The following is a 17,727-nucleotide window of genomic DNA, read 5'->3' on the forward strand; positions in this document are numbered from 1 at the left end:
CTCACTTTCTCCTGGGAGCCATCAAAGACTAACTTTCTGACATACTTCCTAGACTCATCCCTTTCTCTTCTCACCTTCGCTCTCCAACCTCTTGACATTGGCAGCTCCATTAGCGGCCTTCCTTTCTTCCTCTTCTGCAAACGTCTTAGAGCATACTGAATCAAGTGAGTGTGGGAAAAGGTGTGTGCCAGAGTATATACTGCTGAAAGGGATCAGAGAAGAGACTCAGAGGAAGAAAGGAGGGCAGAAAGGCCATAGAGGAGCTGGACGATGAATGATTTAGTACAAGGCTTACCAAGGGCATTCTGCAAGGCTCCAGGTCGGCTGCTAAGCAGATCACATGCAAAGATAGATACACAGTACTCAAGGGAGGAGGTTGTGATCACTATCTTACAGCCCAGTAGAAAGTTCAGGAAAAGACTACACCTCTTAATTGTTGAGATCTGAACTTCAAAATTGATCACTATAATTCTGAAAGCCGTAGTCTGGCCTGTTACTTTTATGAATTTATTTCAAAAAAAAAAAGAAAAAGAAAAGAAAAAAAAAGAAAAAGAAAAAAGAAGCAGAGAGACCATCCCAAAACAGTTCTTTAAGTTAAACAAAGTTGCAGGATGTAATATTATTGGCACTTTTTAGATTTAGCTGCTTTTAGAGTGAAATCTGAGGCTCTGTGTGGTCATGGACATCTCATTAAACTCTAGTTAAATTAAAGTATAAATCTCACCTTTACCATTCTGTGATATCCATTGAGCATCTGGCTATGTAAAACAATACAAGCCCAAACTCCACAGAGGCATGTTGTCTAAGGTGTTGTGGACCTTTCCCTCCTCTGAGTTTATTGCATCTTGTTCTTTACCTTATAATAGAAATCATATGATGGGAGTCATTTCCATACTACCCCTTCTCAATGTCCATCCAGTGATCTCCTTGTCAAGATCTTAGCTGGCTTTCTCTTTTCAATTGGCTTTTTTTAAAAGAATCCTTCTGGACCTCATCTGAATCACACCCACCCCTGTCTACACACATACACAACGTTTACACGTGATCATCCTCTGCTTCATTTCATTTTAATATATCATACATTTAGCTGTTAGCTGCTGGTTACAGAAGGAACAAAGAAGTCATATCATGTATCTGTCCACTGAGCAGACCAGACTGGATTTTGCAAGGGACCACTGAAGCCTTGTGCACCATCCAATTGTCCCACTCTGTCATGAACTCGTGTTAGAGGCACAAGCAGGGAGGCAGCAGCTTTTATCTGCATTGAGCAACTGCTTCTTCTCCTTAGTTTAACACTAAACAAAATCAGGGAGTTTGATAGTTCAGCTGAAAGCTGAGAGTACTTCAAGTAACACCCTTTGGAAGATCAATTTGGACACTAGCACTTGAAGAGGAGACCAAGTTAATTGGTAGCCTGCTCTAGTGTAGGGCCTACACATAGAAGCTTTTCTATTCCTGAATTCCTTCCTGGAAACCTTCCTTGCAAATATAAAGAGGCACCGGGCCCTTTGAAGCTAGAGTTTGATGCCTCATAAAAGACACTGCCATGTACAACTGACAACTTGTCCTGAGGAAAACAGAGAAGACAGGAAAACCAGGTCCCTTGGGGCTTATGCCCTGGGGAAATAATCTATTTTGGAAGGGATTTTCCCAGCATGCATTTTTAGCACCACTCATGCCAGCATCTTCATTGGGCTTTACTGGTAGGAAGCATTCACGGAGCAGCAGGGATTGCCATGGTAAGGATTTAATCTGAACACTTGGCACAGGCCTAATAATATTTCACTTGTTTTCTTTCCTGTGTCTCTTTAAGATAAATGAGTCTGCTCCTTTATCAACAATGGCTCAAGCATCAGAAGCTCCCATTTGTCACTGAGGACAGGGGATGTAGCAACTTGCACTTTATTATCCATCTCTCATTTTCTTCCCTTCATACAATCGATAAATTCTCCACCGATGTCTCTTTAAAGGTTGCTTACAAGTTTCTGCATCAGAACAATGTGCTGCCGTTGTTTTTCATGCCTGCATCCTTTCTGCATCTGCTATACATTTAGAATCATTTAAAGAAGCTTTTTCGTGGACTTCATTTGCAAAGGTCCAAACCTCCAAGTGCTCACTGTAGCCCCCAGACAGCGGGTGCCAGCTCCCAGGAACAGCTATGATTTGTGGTCATTTAGGTAGCAAGCTTATTCTTATACGTCCTTAGAAGCTGACCCCTTTTAAGTGGGAAAGACTTCAATATTAATGCCATACAAGGTCACACTTTTGTTTTGGAAAGATGATTCGAGGTGGCTAGGTCTGTCCAAATTGACACAAGTAGCTAGTCAAGACTTGAAGCCATTTTTCTTTTTTTAAAATTAGATAGTTTTTTTTTTTTTTAATTTAGCTTTCAAATATTATCCTCTTCTCTGGTTTCCACTCTGCAAACCCCCTATCCCGTCCCCGCTTACCCTGCTTCTATAAGGGTGCTCCCCCACCTACCCACCCATTCCTGCCTCAACACCCTGGCATTCCTCTACACTGGGGCATCAAGCCTTCACAGGACCAAGGGCCTCCCCTCCCACTGATGCCAGATAAGGCCATCCTCTGCTACATATATATGCAGCTGGAGCCATGGTACTCTTGTACCTCCATGTGTACGCTTTGGTTGGTGGTTTAGTCCCTAGGAACCCTGGGCGATCTGGTTAGTTGATATTGTTGTTCTTCCTATAGGGTTCAGATTCTTCAGGCCTTCCCCTAATTCTTCCATTGGGGTCCTTGTGCTCAGTCCAATGGCTGGCTGTGAGCATCCATATGTGTATTAGTCAGGATCTGGCAGGGCCTCTCAGGAGACAGCTGTATCAGGCTCCTGTCAGCAAACACTTCTTGGCATCAGCAATAGTATCTGGGTTTGGTGTCTGCATGTGGGATGGATCCCCAGGTGGAAGAGTCTCTGGATGGCCTTTCCTTTAGTCTCTTTTCCACTCTTTGTCCATGTATAGACTAGAAGCCAAAGTTCTGTGTTTTTCTATGTAATTTTATGAGGTCTATATGCCTGTATTACCTCACAAGCATTCTGTTTTAAGTGATCTTATTTTTACTTTTAATTATTTGCGAGTCTGAGTATGAACTTAGGTATTTGAGTGCCCTACCTGTTGAAATCAGAGGTGGGTGTCAGATTTCCTAGAACTAGTCCATTGGGAACTGCCTGGTGTTGGTGTGGAGAGGAACTAAATCTTCTGTAAGAGAGCTACGCATCCGCATCCGTTTATCCCCCACTCACAAACATTCTTGAAGAACAGCCTATTCTGGGCTTTTGGGTTGTCTCTTGTTACCCTGTTGTTATTTTGAGATAGGATCAGGCCAGGCTCTCTGTAAGCACCTAACTCATGGTCCTTCTGAATTTCGTGCTGTGATTACAGGTCAGAGCCAACACTTGTAGCTTTAAAACAAACTTTAATCTGCAGAAGTGTACACAAACTTCATGCTGGCCTGGCTGTTTTCTCAAAGGGGCCAATAAGTAGAACATTGGGCTGAATGTGTGGTATGGGAACACACTGACTTTTAAGCCCCACTTAGGTTCGTTTAGGAGGTGGAATCTGGTTCCTTGTGACTAGCTGAAGACCTCTCTGTTATAATAAATAAAAATGTCCTCCTGAGTATACTCTCTGAGGCAGAGAGTACAAGAGATATTTAGGGAGAAAAACCAAACAACAACAACAACAAAAAAAAAACCAAGTTCAAATACTGACCATGACTGTGACAAGCTGGTAGTCAAAAGAGAAAAAAATAAATTAAAGTATGGCCAGACATGCAGGGTCTCTCAAGCACTTCCTACTAGCTGACTGAGTTGCTCATTATTAACCAATAGAATCATTCATAAGTGGGTGTGGAAATATAAACCAGAGAAGTAGGGAATGGCAGAGTGTTCTAAATGGTAGCTATTCTGTCATCATATATTACTGAGTGACTGTCTTGATGAATTCCCTGGACATGTCACTTGGGTGAGAAATAAATCGTCATTGTTTGAGGCCCCTGAGGTTTTCAATGTCTTTCTCCATAGTTATAACCTGGCTGCTTCTGAATGATACATATGGATTATCTGGCGTAATCCTCAATTTAGGAATAGTATTGACCTTGATTATCTAAGGGCTGCACAGGGCTAAGCTTCAAGTCAATGTTCTAGCTAATGCTGTCTGATTCCAGAGTCTATTTTCATGGACAGTATGCCAAAGCACTTGATGTATGCATGCATGCATGTTTGGCTACAGTTTCTGAGGAAAGCAAGAACAAGCAGTTTCTGAAGGGCTGCGGAGATCAAGAAGCACCTTCTCAAAGAAAGAGACAGAAATATGTGCTTTTGTTGATGCCCTTAAAGACAAGTAGGTCTTGGGCAATTTGTCAAGGAGACTTAGACTCACTTGCCTCATGTGTGCTCTGGTAGGCTACCAACCCCCTTGACTTAGTCACTTCTAGAACAATGTAGAGCAAAGAATGCTTATGAATACATTTCTGCTGGTATATAGAAAGCCTGAGATGCTTCAGATATAGTCACTGTTACTTTAAGCGGTCTTATGAGTAAGCAGTCAAAGTCCTGATCCATTGAGTGATAGAAGCAATTTGACAATAAATAATATTCTCTCTCTTTTCTTTCTCTGTTCCTCTCTCTCTCTCTCTCTCTCTCTCTCTCTCTCTCTCTCTCTCACACACACACACACACACACACACACACACAGAGTTCTAATACCTAAGTCTTATATTAAACAGAACTTAGTAAATGTAGAAAGTAGAAAGCTCATAATCCTCCTGAGTGACCAAAGAAAGAAAATACCCACGAAGTTCTGATGACCCAGCACGTGACTGAAGGAATTCAAAAACTGTGACAGAGACACAGTGTGCTTGTGTCATATTGGCCCCCTCCTTTGCTGCTGTGTCCAGCTCCCAGCACTGCTGACATTCAGGCTCCTACGCCTCAGAAAAGGTCAGGAGCTGCCTGTGAAACCTCCCCCACAGTTTGTCTTGATCCCCAAATGTATCCCATGTGAAAGCTTCATCTTGCCTCTCCTGAGAAATCCTTCCTGAATCTTGGTCTATGGTGGCAACAGAAAGCTGCCAGCTTGGTCCTTTAATAGTGTCACTCAAAGGGTAGGCAATCCCAGGCCTTTGTCACTGGGCCTCTTCTTGAACTTACCACCTCTCCCACCAAGTGTACATCTCTAAACTGATATGCTGAAGTGATTTAGGGGACTCCAAGGCACAGAATGCTGAGCCTGAACCGTCTTCCTTGTGAGCATTGTTTTCAGTCTGTTACTCTTTTGAAAAGGACCTTGTTAAGGTCATATTTCCATACTCTGAGCTGCTTCTACACTGGGTGTACAACTCAGTGATTTTCAGTCATTTTACCATTGTGCAGCTATCTTCACAACCCAATTTAATAGCACCTCAATATAATCCCTCGAACCTCTCTTCAGTCGGTTCCCGTTTCCACACTAAGCCTTAGGCAACCACTAATCTACTCTGGGTCTCTCTAGATTTGCTTCTCAGGACATTACATATAATTGGAATCATGCAGTACGTGGGTTTTTATGTCTGTCTTCTTTAACTTGGCATAACATTTTTGAGACTTATTCATATTTTGGAATCTATCGGTATTTAGCTCCTACTATTGCTAGCTAGCATTCCTTTTCAATGATGAAGAATATTGTCTTTTTTTTTTTTCAGTAATAGCTGATGGACATTTTTGGTGGTTTCCACTTGTTCTGTTCCAAATGGAACTACAGTGAACATTTGTGTGTTATTGTATGGGTGGGGGTTTGAACTATCTTAGCAGACATTTTACACTGTAATTCTTGGGCTATATTGTAACTACATGAAACAACCCATCTTTCTCAAAGTGCCCATAAAACTTTTCTCTCCCTGGTACCACATTAGATACAGTTTATCTCCATATCCTTTCCATCGTGTATGCCACTCACTTTCTGCCTTTTAGCTTTGGAGCTTCTGCAAGGGATGATCCCAGCTGTATCTTTTTATACCAGTTCACCTGGCAGCCAGCATACAGCTGAAGCTTAACAGGGCACTGCTCAATGTGATGTTGAGGAGTGTTGTTTGGGAGATAGAATGAACATCGGGCCCTTAATTTCTTCATTTGTGAAATGAAGTACAAGTGAGAGCAAGGATTAAAAAAAATATAATGTAGGCAGCATACTTTGCGTCGTGCTTGGGGAAAGGGTAGCTTTTTTTTTTTTTTTTTTTTTTGGTCAGCGTTCTGATATGAACATTAGTGAGCACTTCCTAAACAACCTTTTGTCTCGCACATGTCACTCGCTTGTTTTCAAGTTACATATTTGGGGATATGTGAATGATACTCTAGACTCCATTAGAACAAGGAGCGATACACAATGCTTTACCTCGAAGCATTTGAAGTCTAGTGAGGGAGAATATAGATCTACATGGATGACTAAGTGATGAGATAGAGAGCAGTAAACCTAAGAGGAGACAAGAGAGATGACAGAGAGCCCTGAGACAAGAGGCAGGGCACAGGGACTCTGAGATCTGAGAGAGCTGAGCATCTCTGGCTCTGGGACAGCAGCTGTAGAGAAAACATCCTCAGTAAAACCCGAGGACTGGGGAGAGGAGCATGGAGATGGGAAAGTCTTTATTAGCCAAAGGTGAATGTCAGTAAACACTCCAGAAAAGGAAAAGATGGATAGGCAGCGGAGGGGCAGGGATAGACAGGAAGCTTGCGGGTTCAGGCTGGGGATAGAGAAAGGGGATACTGGCCAGGATGTATTGTATGAGAAATGAGTAAAATAAATAAATAAATAAATAAATAAATAAATAAATAAAAAAGGAGTGTTTCATGTACAGTTCAGAAGTTTCATCATTACCCCTTCCAAGCCCTTTTTATTGTTTAAAATCTGAAAAACATAAGAGATGGTTTGTGACACAGATATTAAAAGTGACCATCTGGGAGGAAATACAGACTGGAAAATTCTAACACCCTAACACATGGGCTAAAGTGTCATTATGGAGAAAAGACAGAAAAGTAGCAAAAGGCAGAGGTTGGCAGAACTAGAGTGAAACAGTGTGTTGTGGACATGATAGGATTCTTACACTCCTGAATTCATAGGAGCTGTGATTGCCTGCAAAAGACTTATACAAGGTCAAGCCAAACAACATTCCAGCATGTTTTCGGAGGGGCACAGGAGCATGCAGCCCTTAGCAGAGGAAAAGCTGTTACAGCTGATGGCTGCTAGGCACAGGAGGAAAATTCAGTTTTCCTTAGGGCTGTAATCCTGGTAGGTTGACTAGATTTTACTGATGGCTTAACACCCATGTTCATATGAGCAGCTGGAATTAGACTGAGTTATAAAATAGAGGCAAGAAAGGGAGGGCAGGATGTAGGGGACATGAAATTGGGGAGCAGGGTAAGGGTCCTCTGAGAGGAGTTGGAAGTGGAGAGGGCTTGTAGAATTGTAGTGGAGAGAAAGTGACCGTAATCGAATACTTTTTATACATGTATGAAATTCCCAAAGAATATTCTCATCTCTACATGGTTTGGCTGAAGGATATTTTGGCCTTAAAATGTGTGAAAGTGATAACATTGTTTAGAAATCACCCTTCCTGGGGGGGGGGGGCTCATCTTTTTCTGGACTACTGAGGGCATTGGTTGGAACAGTGAACTTCAGCTCTGTCAGTGATTGATTATGTGATTGATTACAAAGTCAACAGGGGCTAATCTGAGGTGCTCAATAGATTACATAAAACAAACACATTTTCTACCAGTGACATTTTCATCTTAAGATCTGTTTCAATTAAATCTATTGAAAACAGCATTGTTGTTTAAGTTACAAGTGATGTTTATTTAGAGTGAATGAATTCTTTCACTCCAAAACATTTGTTGAACAGGTACTGTTTCCTAGGCTAGATTTTAGGAGCTGGGTGTCTAGCAGTGAAGAAAACACCCCAGAGCCTTGCACCCCATCAAGACTCATTCTCATTCAGTCTTTGAATTGCCTAATATCATTTCCTGCTTGGTTCAAATCTAATTCATGCCCACCATTAAAACTGCTTCAGGAAGAGACTGCCATGTGAGTGCTTACTAAAACAGGACTTGGCATCACTTCAAGACTCAAATGTGCTGACATAATTAAAACCTGACTGATGCTGATACAGCAGGAAGATCACGGGAGCAAAAAGGAAGACTTCCTTAAAACCACATCATGCTACTCTGTAGCTCCCAGCCTTTGAGGTCACCATCCAGGTCCACGTGGGATGTTTCAGATGTTTTACTATCTGGCCAAGCACCAGACAGTGCCCTGTTTTGGTTTCAATTGAGAGAACTAGAGTCACACTCATGTATGTGGTTCCTGATGTTGAGGGTTCTCTGCCAATAGTGAGGACCATTGTAGGTAAAAATGGCTGGGGAATGCAGGGTGGGTTCCTCCAGCTGGAAGTTAGACCCGGCTGCTCTCTAAAAGCCTCTCCACAGTTCCTCACGGTATAGCCCCAACACAGGAGAAAGTCCATGGGTTTCCAAAATGGGGGTTTATTGACATGACAGATGGTGGATGGATCTGGATGCACTCCCCCCCAAAACCCAGGGCAGACCTGAGTTAAATAGGGAGGGGAAGAGGGGGAGAGGCTGGGGAGGAAAGTTTAATTGACTGCACCCTCTGGCCTTCAGGTACCTCATTAGTATATAAATTTCTCTAGGGCCTGGGGCCTGTTTATCACGCCCTCCACCTGTGTCCTACGTGACTGAAGGGTGCAGGTTGAATGGAGATCAGACCTCATGTCAGGAGCCTGGGTTCTGGGGGCGTGGCTGAACCCACAACCCAAGAACCAGGATACCCTTCCACTGCCCGACAGACCATGATTGCTCTGGTGAAACCCACTCTTTGGCTATCCCCCTACATATCTTAAAGAAATAGAAATTTAACATTTGAACGGGAGAAAAAGTCAGGGAGTCTTTTAAAGTATATATCATGTATATTTAGTAGAACCAGGATACCCTTCCACTGCCTGACAGACCATGATTGCTCTGGTGAAACCCACTCTTTGGCTATCCCTCTACATATCTTAAAGAAATAGAAATTTAACATTTGAACGGGAGAAAAAGTCAGGGAGTCTTTTAAAGTATATATCATGTATATTTAGTAGTATGCACCCCTTTTTACATTCTACTAGAAAGAAAGCTAAGCTTCACATCTGACCTGCATCTATTATCTTAGATCTACACTCAACTGTTTATTGTACTGAAAGATGAAACCATTTCAGATGATGCTGATGTCAAGATATTTTGATGGACATTTGACACAGTCTGTGAAGGAGAAACTATCAAAGTGAGCAGACCGTTAGTTTATCAATTTATACCACCAACTTTTTAAAGATTTATTTATTTTATGTGAGAGTAAGCTGTAGCTGTCTTCAGACACACTACAAGAGAGCATCAGATTCTATTACAGATGTTTGTGAGACACTATGTGGTTGCTGGGAATTGAACTCAGGACCTCTGGAAGAATAGTCAGTGCTCTTAAGCACTGAGCCATTTCTCCAGCCCACCACTAAATATTTTTAAAAACACACCAAGAACAGGAAGGAGAATAGAAAGCTAAATCTTATGTACATAAACATACGAGGAACTTCTAAGAGGAAATAGGGAGGTGGCAAGTTTGTGATACATTTGCAGCCAAGATAGGTATAGAGATAAAAACTAAACTACTATTATAAAGGGGTTAGCTGATGGTTAGAATATATTTGTCTTTCTTAGGCTTTACTCATTTCTCCATCTTTGCTCTACTTTGACTTCTTCTTTTTTTCTATTTATTGCAAGTTCTCCCAACTATTGGTGAGACACATTCATATCCTCCAACCTATTGCCTGACAGGGTTTGAATGTGGGGCCATATTGGCAAAGCTATAAGATACTCTGATACTCTTGTATCAGAGGTATGGACCATCTCTTCCCATACATAGTGTGAAGTGTGCTTATAAAAGGGAAAGGAAAGTAACCATTGCCAGGTCTATCATTCAGTTCTATTCCAGCAATACTGACCGCATTGAGACACACATCTGAGGGCTGTGTGTATGACAGAAAGCTGCTGTTGGAGTCTGCGATCTCATATCTTAGTGAAATAGCTGGGGAGAATATATGATGTCCTTGAGCAAGAAGGCTAAGGTTGGTGACTGTGTGAGAGGCCCACCCAGAACTGACAGGAGCTCTTAGGGATTTCAGTTTTCAGATGTTACTAGGAAACAGAGAATAATAAAAAGCAAAGCATTTGCAAAGTTTACAAATCTGTAAAAAAAAAAAAAAAAAAAAAAAAAAAAAAAAAAAAAAAAAAAAAACAGAGAGAAAGAGAGAGAGAGAGAGAGAGAGAACTTTAAAAAATGTCAGGAAAAAAAATGAGAGTCCAGGAGACATGGATGTGGACAATTGTTGTGTGTAGGTGGCACAACAACACACTGCAGAATTCCAGTGACTGAAGTCGCATCATGTGTCCTTCACTATCAGACTATGCTTCAAAGATTTTAAGAGCTGGCAAAATTTCAGTTGTTTGTATTAGTCATAGCGTCCAGTTGGGGTAATTTGGGGTTCTGAAGTTGTTTGGTAGTCACTCTTCTATAAATCACTAACAAAATAACTGGAGGAAAGAGGGAGACAAGGAGGGGGAACAGGAAGAAGGGGGAGGGAGACAAAGGAAGAGACAGACAGAAAATGTGTGTTTCCTGTAGTTCTGTCTGGCCTGGAACTCAGTGTACAGCCAAAGATGATCTTGAAACTCTAATCCTCCTATTTCCACTTCAGTTCAGTCTTCTAAATACCAATAAATAAGGAAAGTTCAAATTCTCTTATATTTCTCTGTAAAGTGTAACTTAAGTAAGTAATGAAGGAGATGAAAGTTTTCTCAACAGAACACCCCAGCTAACAAATTAAGAAGCACTAATGGGAACAGGCTGTTGTCTGTTTTGAACTTCTAGTGAAATTTTGGCTCCTTCTAACCATGATTCGCAATGGTTAATAATATCATAGCAAGCATGCTATGTGCCTCTTTGTGGAAAAATACCCTACATGGCAAACAGAAAGTCTTGCACATTGCAAAGATATCCATACTGTGTTCTCAGAACCTGTGAGATGCTACTACTATTCCTGGCTAAGGGGATTTAAGGTTGCAGATAGAATTGTGTGAGCAGGTGATGGTAGAAGGGAGAGCATCTCTGAATTAGCTGTATTACTTACTTGTCTCGTTGCTGCAACTATAACATCTCACAAAAACAGCTCAAGGGAGAGCTTATTTTGGCTCACAGTTGAAAGGAACAGACCATCCTGACAGGGGAAGTCATGGCAGCAGGTTGAAGCAGTTTGTAACATTGTACCTAGAAAAGAAGCTTGCAACAATGAATACTTGTACTCAACTTGTTTCTTCCATCTGTATATGCAGTTCAGGATATCTGCCTATGGAATAGTGTCACTCACAGTTAAGGTGGATCTTCCCACCTCAATTAACCTAATGTAGATAACCTCCATACAAATATGCCAGGAGGCTACTATAGTGTAGGCAATACCTTAGGAGTGTCCCAAGAGGTTTATCTCCCAGATGATTCTCGATTCTGTTTAATTGACAATATTAACATTAGCCTGATGAAGTCACAAGCCTAATAAAATCACAGAACATTGGTCTATTAGCAGACTAGATAGTGATTATTCAACTAGCCACTACTAACTTTGAGAGTGGAATGAGGTCAAGAGGCCAGGGCTCTGGGAAGCCTGTAGAAGCAAAACAAAGGAAAAGATCCTCATTCAATCTTCTCAAAGGAACCAGCCCATCTAGCACCTGGAATTTAGTCCCATGAATCCTTAAGCAAAATTCCAACATCGAGTGATATTAGATAAAAAATTTATTTTGTTTAATATTAATGAGATTGTGGCTTGTAGTTCATTAAAACAATAGAAAACAAATATCCTATTTTCTACAATATACTCGGGATACAGTCTTTCTAGAAAACTCAGAGACTGGTCAAGTCTTCCAATGTAACTGATAATTTATAGAAAATATGGCAGTCAAAGAAACATATATGAGATGATAAGCACAGGAGAAAGACATTGTATTTTTATCAAAATAAAGTGAAACACACACACAGGGAGTAGATATGAGAATGAATGAATACAAAATCCTATTTGCCTGGGAAAATATAAGTGATTCCTCTCAGAAATACTGCCTGGTGACTATAGGAAACTACTTAGTATTTTGTCTATCAACCAATGAGAGTAGAAAAATGCCATTCAAATAAGCAAATTATTAGGAAAATATATTATCCCTAAGATGTGGATGCTCATACTGGATATTTGATATTAACATATGAATCTTTGTTAGGGTTTGATATTTTGTGTTTGATATTAAGGAATGATTGTCAGGAGGAATTACAATAATATACATGGTATTTGGATTATTTTTGAGCAAGGGGAGGGAAGACTCCAAGTGGGCATGATAGGTAGCAATAACCGCAAATTGATACTTGTTGAAAATGGGTGGTAAGTGTATACATGCTGCCAAAAGATTTCTACCCTTGAATATATTTTAGGATCAACACAGCAAATCCTATTTAAAGTGCTAGTCACTGATTAGACTTCTCAAATGTTTGAGGAGCCAAACAAAGCATTTGCAAACACTCAATTTGACTATAAGCTGTTGGCGTGAAATTTCCACATGGAATTTTGGAAATGGAAGCTTTCATTTCCACTTACAGAATCATCCTTTTTGCCTCTCCTACCTTCTTTGCTCTGTGCAGCCTAGGCATGAGGGCTTCTTTCTCTGTAAGTCAGTGGCTCAGGGGCATTCTTGGAATAGAATTTGCCTGGAATAAGTGAGCAAAAAGAATAATATGCATAATTGTATTGAACAATGCCTCCTGGTATTTTATGTTCGTTTGGATTCCCCTCATCTCACTCCTGCAAATATTTAAAAAAAAAAAAAAAAAAAAAAAAGAATAAGAAGAAGGAAGGAAGGAAAATGCAATAACTGTTTCAATTTTTGACAGCCTGGGGTATTTTGAAATGTTAGCTCATCACATTTTCCCTGTTGTGTTTGTATGTCTATTTCAGGATGGAATGGGCAACTTAAGAATCACAGAAAAGGGTCTGAAGCTAGAAGGAGACTCAGAATTCTTACAACCTCTCTACGCCAAAGAAATCAAGTCCCGACCAGTAAGTTTCTGATGAGAAAACAATCGATGCTCTGAAATCTAAATCTGAGCCAATCTACCTTGCTAGACAACAGATTGGGATGGTGGATGAATTGGTATTTGAACCTGAAGACTTAGATAACACTCATAACTGTGGTGCTATCAACAAGTAAGATGATCTCATCATGTCCCTTTGTGGCTTAGATGTTGGTAGCCACTGTTAAGCAGCTTCCAGATGGTGCTATGAACCAAGAGGCATTAAACACAAGAAAATACTGGTACCAAACCTGTAAAGGGCAGTATCACTACTATTCTTACTTGTCAATCATTCCAAAGTTATTGGTGAAGACAGAACTAATGAATCAGAACTTCGATTTTCATTTACACTTTATATGTTGTGGTCCATGCTGTCTAGAATCAGTTCATTATCAACAACCATGACCTAACATTGTATCTAATGAACAATAGTATGGCTTATTGAGGGACAGGTTGGCCTTCCATGGATAATTGGTGTCTCATTTATTGCTATTTCATTTTATAGAATTATTAGTGAATTAAGACATTGATAAGTAAACTGTCCTTAATCATCATCATCTAAAACATAGAGCAAAGATTTCAACTCTGGAAATCTAATTCTAAAACCTATTTGTTAAGTAGTCTCTTCCTTAAGGTTCACATTATTCTTTCTATAGTAAGTAAGATGCATGTTTCCTACATGATGTGCCTTCATTATTCAGGATTACCAAACTTGATTAGTAAAAATCATGTGTACTATTATTGGTTTGTTATGATTACAGTCTACATGTAAACTGTTCCCCACAGGCTCATGTGTCACTTGGCCACTCTCCAGCTGCCAGTGCTTTCTTGAAAGGTTGTTTAGTAAGTGGAGGTTTACCAGAGGAAGTTTGTCACTGCGGAAGGGCCTCCAGGTTTATTGTCCAGCTCTGTTTCCTGCCACTCAGTGATTCACGATCCTTACACATGTGAGCAAGCAAGCTCACACTTATGCCCACAGCTTCCAGCTTCCATACCTGCTACACACAGTGGTAGACTACACGGTCAAAAGGTGAGCAGAAATAGATGGTCTCCTCCCACCTGTCGTGTCACTTCTTTTAGATATCGGATCACAATGCTGAGGAAGCTGATACACAGCACTTTGTTACATAGGCTTATTTACTTTGTGAAGTAGATATCACGGCTTGGAAATGAGTTCTTAACAAGGCTTATTAAAACCTTCACGTTGCATAGGACTAATCACTGTGCACATGGAAGCCAAGACTGACTAGAAAGTTCCTTAAGCCATCATTTAGATAATATGCACTGACTTACATAATTACTGAAAATCAGCACCTCGGTGTGAGTGCAATGGGGGGTGGGAACTGCATTTGCTGGAGGTATCTTGTGCTAAGTCTCTCTGCTTGCGGAGATGCTCAATCCTTATCACATACAGAATGCAATTCAAAGTCCCCCAGTGAGGCCTGGCATTCTTTTTTTCAACTTGTTTTTAGAAAGTGTGTCTGTGTCTCTCTCTTTCTCTCTCTCTCTCTCTCTCTCTCTCTCTCTCTCTCTCTCTCTCTGTGTGTGTGTGTGTGTGTGTGTGTGTGTGTGTGTGTGTGCCACATACAAAATTACACATGAAAACCTCACCGCTGTAAAAATGTCCACCCCCACACCAGGAGTCTCTTTCTGTCCTGTCTCTTCAAATCCCACTAAAACCATTTTGTCCTCACCTACCTCCAAGCAACCACTGGTATGTTTCCTTTACTGTATCATTACTTTGCATTTTTATGAAGTTCATCGACCTGAAGTTATACATGATGTTCATTAAGAAAAAAAAAAAAAACAAGCATAAAATGCCATTGTCATTTACTGAAGCTTTTTCTCTTAAAACCATCTGTTTATTATCTATCTTAAGAAAGTTTTATCGTTTACATGCAGTTAGGCTCCCTTGGTTTGCTCAAAAAAGATATGGGCAATGTATAGACTTGTACATTTATCTCTTTGAGAACATCAGAAGACAGAAAGGAAAATGGGGAATTGCTTGCTATGAGTGGATTTTGCATCTCTTTGAAATGTCACAAGGAAAACCAAGTCTGTTGACAGAAAGCATTAATCCCAGCACTTGGGAGGCAGAGGCAGGCAGATTTCTGAGTTCAAGGCCAGCCTGGTCTACAGAGTGAGTTCCAGGACAGCCAGAGCTACACAGAGAAACCCTATCTCGAAAAACAAGAAGTGCAGCCCTGAGTGATGCTTCATGTTTTAACTACTCAGCAGTTTTCTGGTCTCTTTGGAGTTATCCCCAGTACCACTGCACCATCCATCACCACTGCTGTGTTCCACAGGCTTCTCTTTCTGCTCTTCCCTACCAGAAGGGACTCACACCCTTGAATGAGATTGAGAGCCTCTCTAAGTTGAGTGGAGTAATGAAGGGATGACTGTCTCCAATTTGGTTTTCTGTTTCACTGATCTGAGGACTGATATAAGTTAAACCATCCACACAACATTCAATACCATATCTGATTCCTTTAGTGCAGGTTGAAGTCCTGGTAAAATCACTACAAATTGATGGATGCTGTGGCAATCACTTAAGATGATAAATTTACAACTGTGAGTGATTATCTGTGAACACCAGTTCCACCAGCCTGAGTTATCAAGACATATCTAGGCTGAGTACTCAAAGCCCCCGAGAGTTGAATTCTATTAGTCACCGCACTGAATGGTTGGACAGTAATGCCTAGAAAATAAGAGCTAGGACTCCCATTGCTACAAGCAGCTCAGACAGACCTAAACTCTGAGACTACAAATCCTCAAGGCCATACTGCTGAGCTGAACTACACTTTTCCCATCTTTCTAGTTGGGTGTGACAAACTGGCTCACATCTGGTGATTTCCCACTAAGGATATTTGGCTGGAATACATGACTGAGCCCTTGAGCTGAGTCAAGGTGCTGGGACAATGAATCCCCCTCAAACAATGATGAATGATTCAACAAAGGGGACTAGTTATATCAAATCTATCCACTAGTGGGGCATTATCCTGTTTAATAAGCTTCTCATGGAGGTAAATACATTTTTGAGGGACTCCTCTTATACCCTGATGGCTGATGGGACCAGCTAACCACTGAGACCTGAATGCCCCCAGACATCACTTCCCCTGCCCACTGTGTTCTCTGGACTGTCAGACTCTACCAGTCAGTGTGGTCCATATCCAGCCATTCCCTTCATTTGTATCATGTGCCCCTTGTGTCCTCTAAGGCCCCTTGCCCCCAGAGCTTGGTTTACAGAACTGCAAATGTATATACCTCATTAATGAGTCAAGTAATTCAAGGTTTTGCTTTGTTTCCCTTTGGGCTTTTTAAAAATAAGTATTTGTGTTCATTACATTTTCTTTATGGTTCACTTCTATTTTTCCTCTCTTATGCCTAAAGTTTTTATAGTCATCTAGTTCTCGGGTCTCCACCTCAGCTTTTACTGATTGCATAACTGACAAGCACAATTATGTATGTTCAAGTCATATAGCTTTAATAATATCCTGACATATATTGTGAAGTGACAACTACAAACAAGATATTACCAGAATCCTTTTCTGTTGGTATGCAGATTTTCAAAGCTGACTTCAAATGGATAACACATACTATTAACTCCAGCTTCCAAATTATGCATGGAACTTATTTATATGATAACCAAAGGTCAGTACCCAATGACTACATCCACACCTGTGATGACTATCCTACTCACAGTCTCTGTGACTGCAGCTTTTGCAGTTTCTGCATTGTACTGAGGGTGTGTGTTTGCCCTCCTGTGCCTCAGCGATTTCACTTCGTTTAGTTTTCTCCATGTTCTTACAACTGGAAGAGATTCGTTTTTAGGCTGAAGTCATATTCTACTGTGTACCCATGCACACATTTTCTTCACCCACTCACCTATTAATGGACGCTTAGACTGACTCCATGTCTTGGCTCTTGGGTAATGTTGGAATAAACTTAGGAGTGCTGACATCTCATTGCCATAAAAACTGTTCCCATTGTCTGTATATCTCAGAGCTGAATCACTGTGTCTTATGAGAGTTATTCATATTTTATGAGGGTATTCATAGGTTCTCATCTCCTAGATACCCACCTACCAGTAGTATGTAAGCATATATGTGTGTGTGTGTGTATATACACACACATATACATATATATGTAATAGATATACACATATACATAAGCAATACTATCCTTGTTTTGCTAATGCAACTCTTAACAGATGTGAGGCCACATCTCATAATTTTCATTTACATTTCACCAATCATTAGTAATATTCCTGAAAATACTTTTAACAGGCCTGTTATTTATTTGCATGTCTCTTTTGAAAAACAATGACTACTACTTAGGTCTCTTGCCTTTTCTTAAATTACTATTCTTGGTATTGAGTCTGATGTGCTCTTTCTGTGTGTTCATATCAGTTTCTTGTTAGATGCTGCATGTCTTACAGATGTTTTCTCTCACTGCCAAGGTTGGCTTCTCACTTTGGTGATTATTTCCTTGGTGTTTGACAAGTAGAACCATTTATGCTAGACAG

At 40.6% G+C, this 17,727-nt stretch overlaps 1 protein-coding gene across 2 annotated transcripts in view; it reads left to right on the forward strand.

Moving 5' to 3' along the window:
- The window catches only part of Sgcd (sarcoglycan delta), a 539,196-nt gene that overhangs the window by 317,078 nt on the left and 204,391 nt on the right, over positions 1-17,727 (forward strand). For both annotated transcript variants that reach the window (XM_076936992.1, XM_034505672.2), the window contains exon 3: positions 13,087-13,188. In XM_076936992.1, coding sequence (XP_076793107.1) covers positions 13,087-13,188 — 102 coding nt within the window. The remainder of the gene's footprint in view (positions 1-13,086; positions 13,189-17,727) is intronic.

Source organism: Arvicanthis niloticus, chromosome 6 (assembly GCF_011762505.2).
Source record: "Arvicanthis niloticus isolate mArvNil1 chromosome 6, mArvNil1.pat.X, whole genome shotgun sequence".
Lineage (NCBI taxonomy): Eukaryota > Metazoa > Chordata > Mammalia > Rodentia > Muridae > Arvicanthis > Arvicanthis niloticus.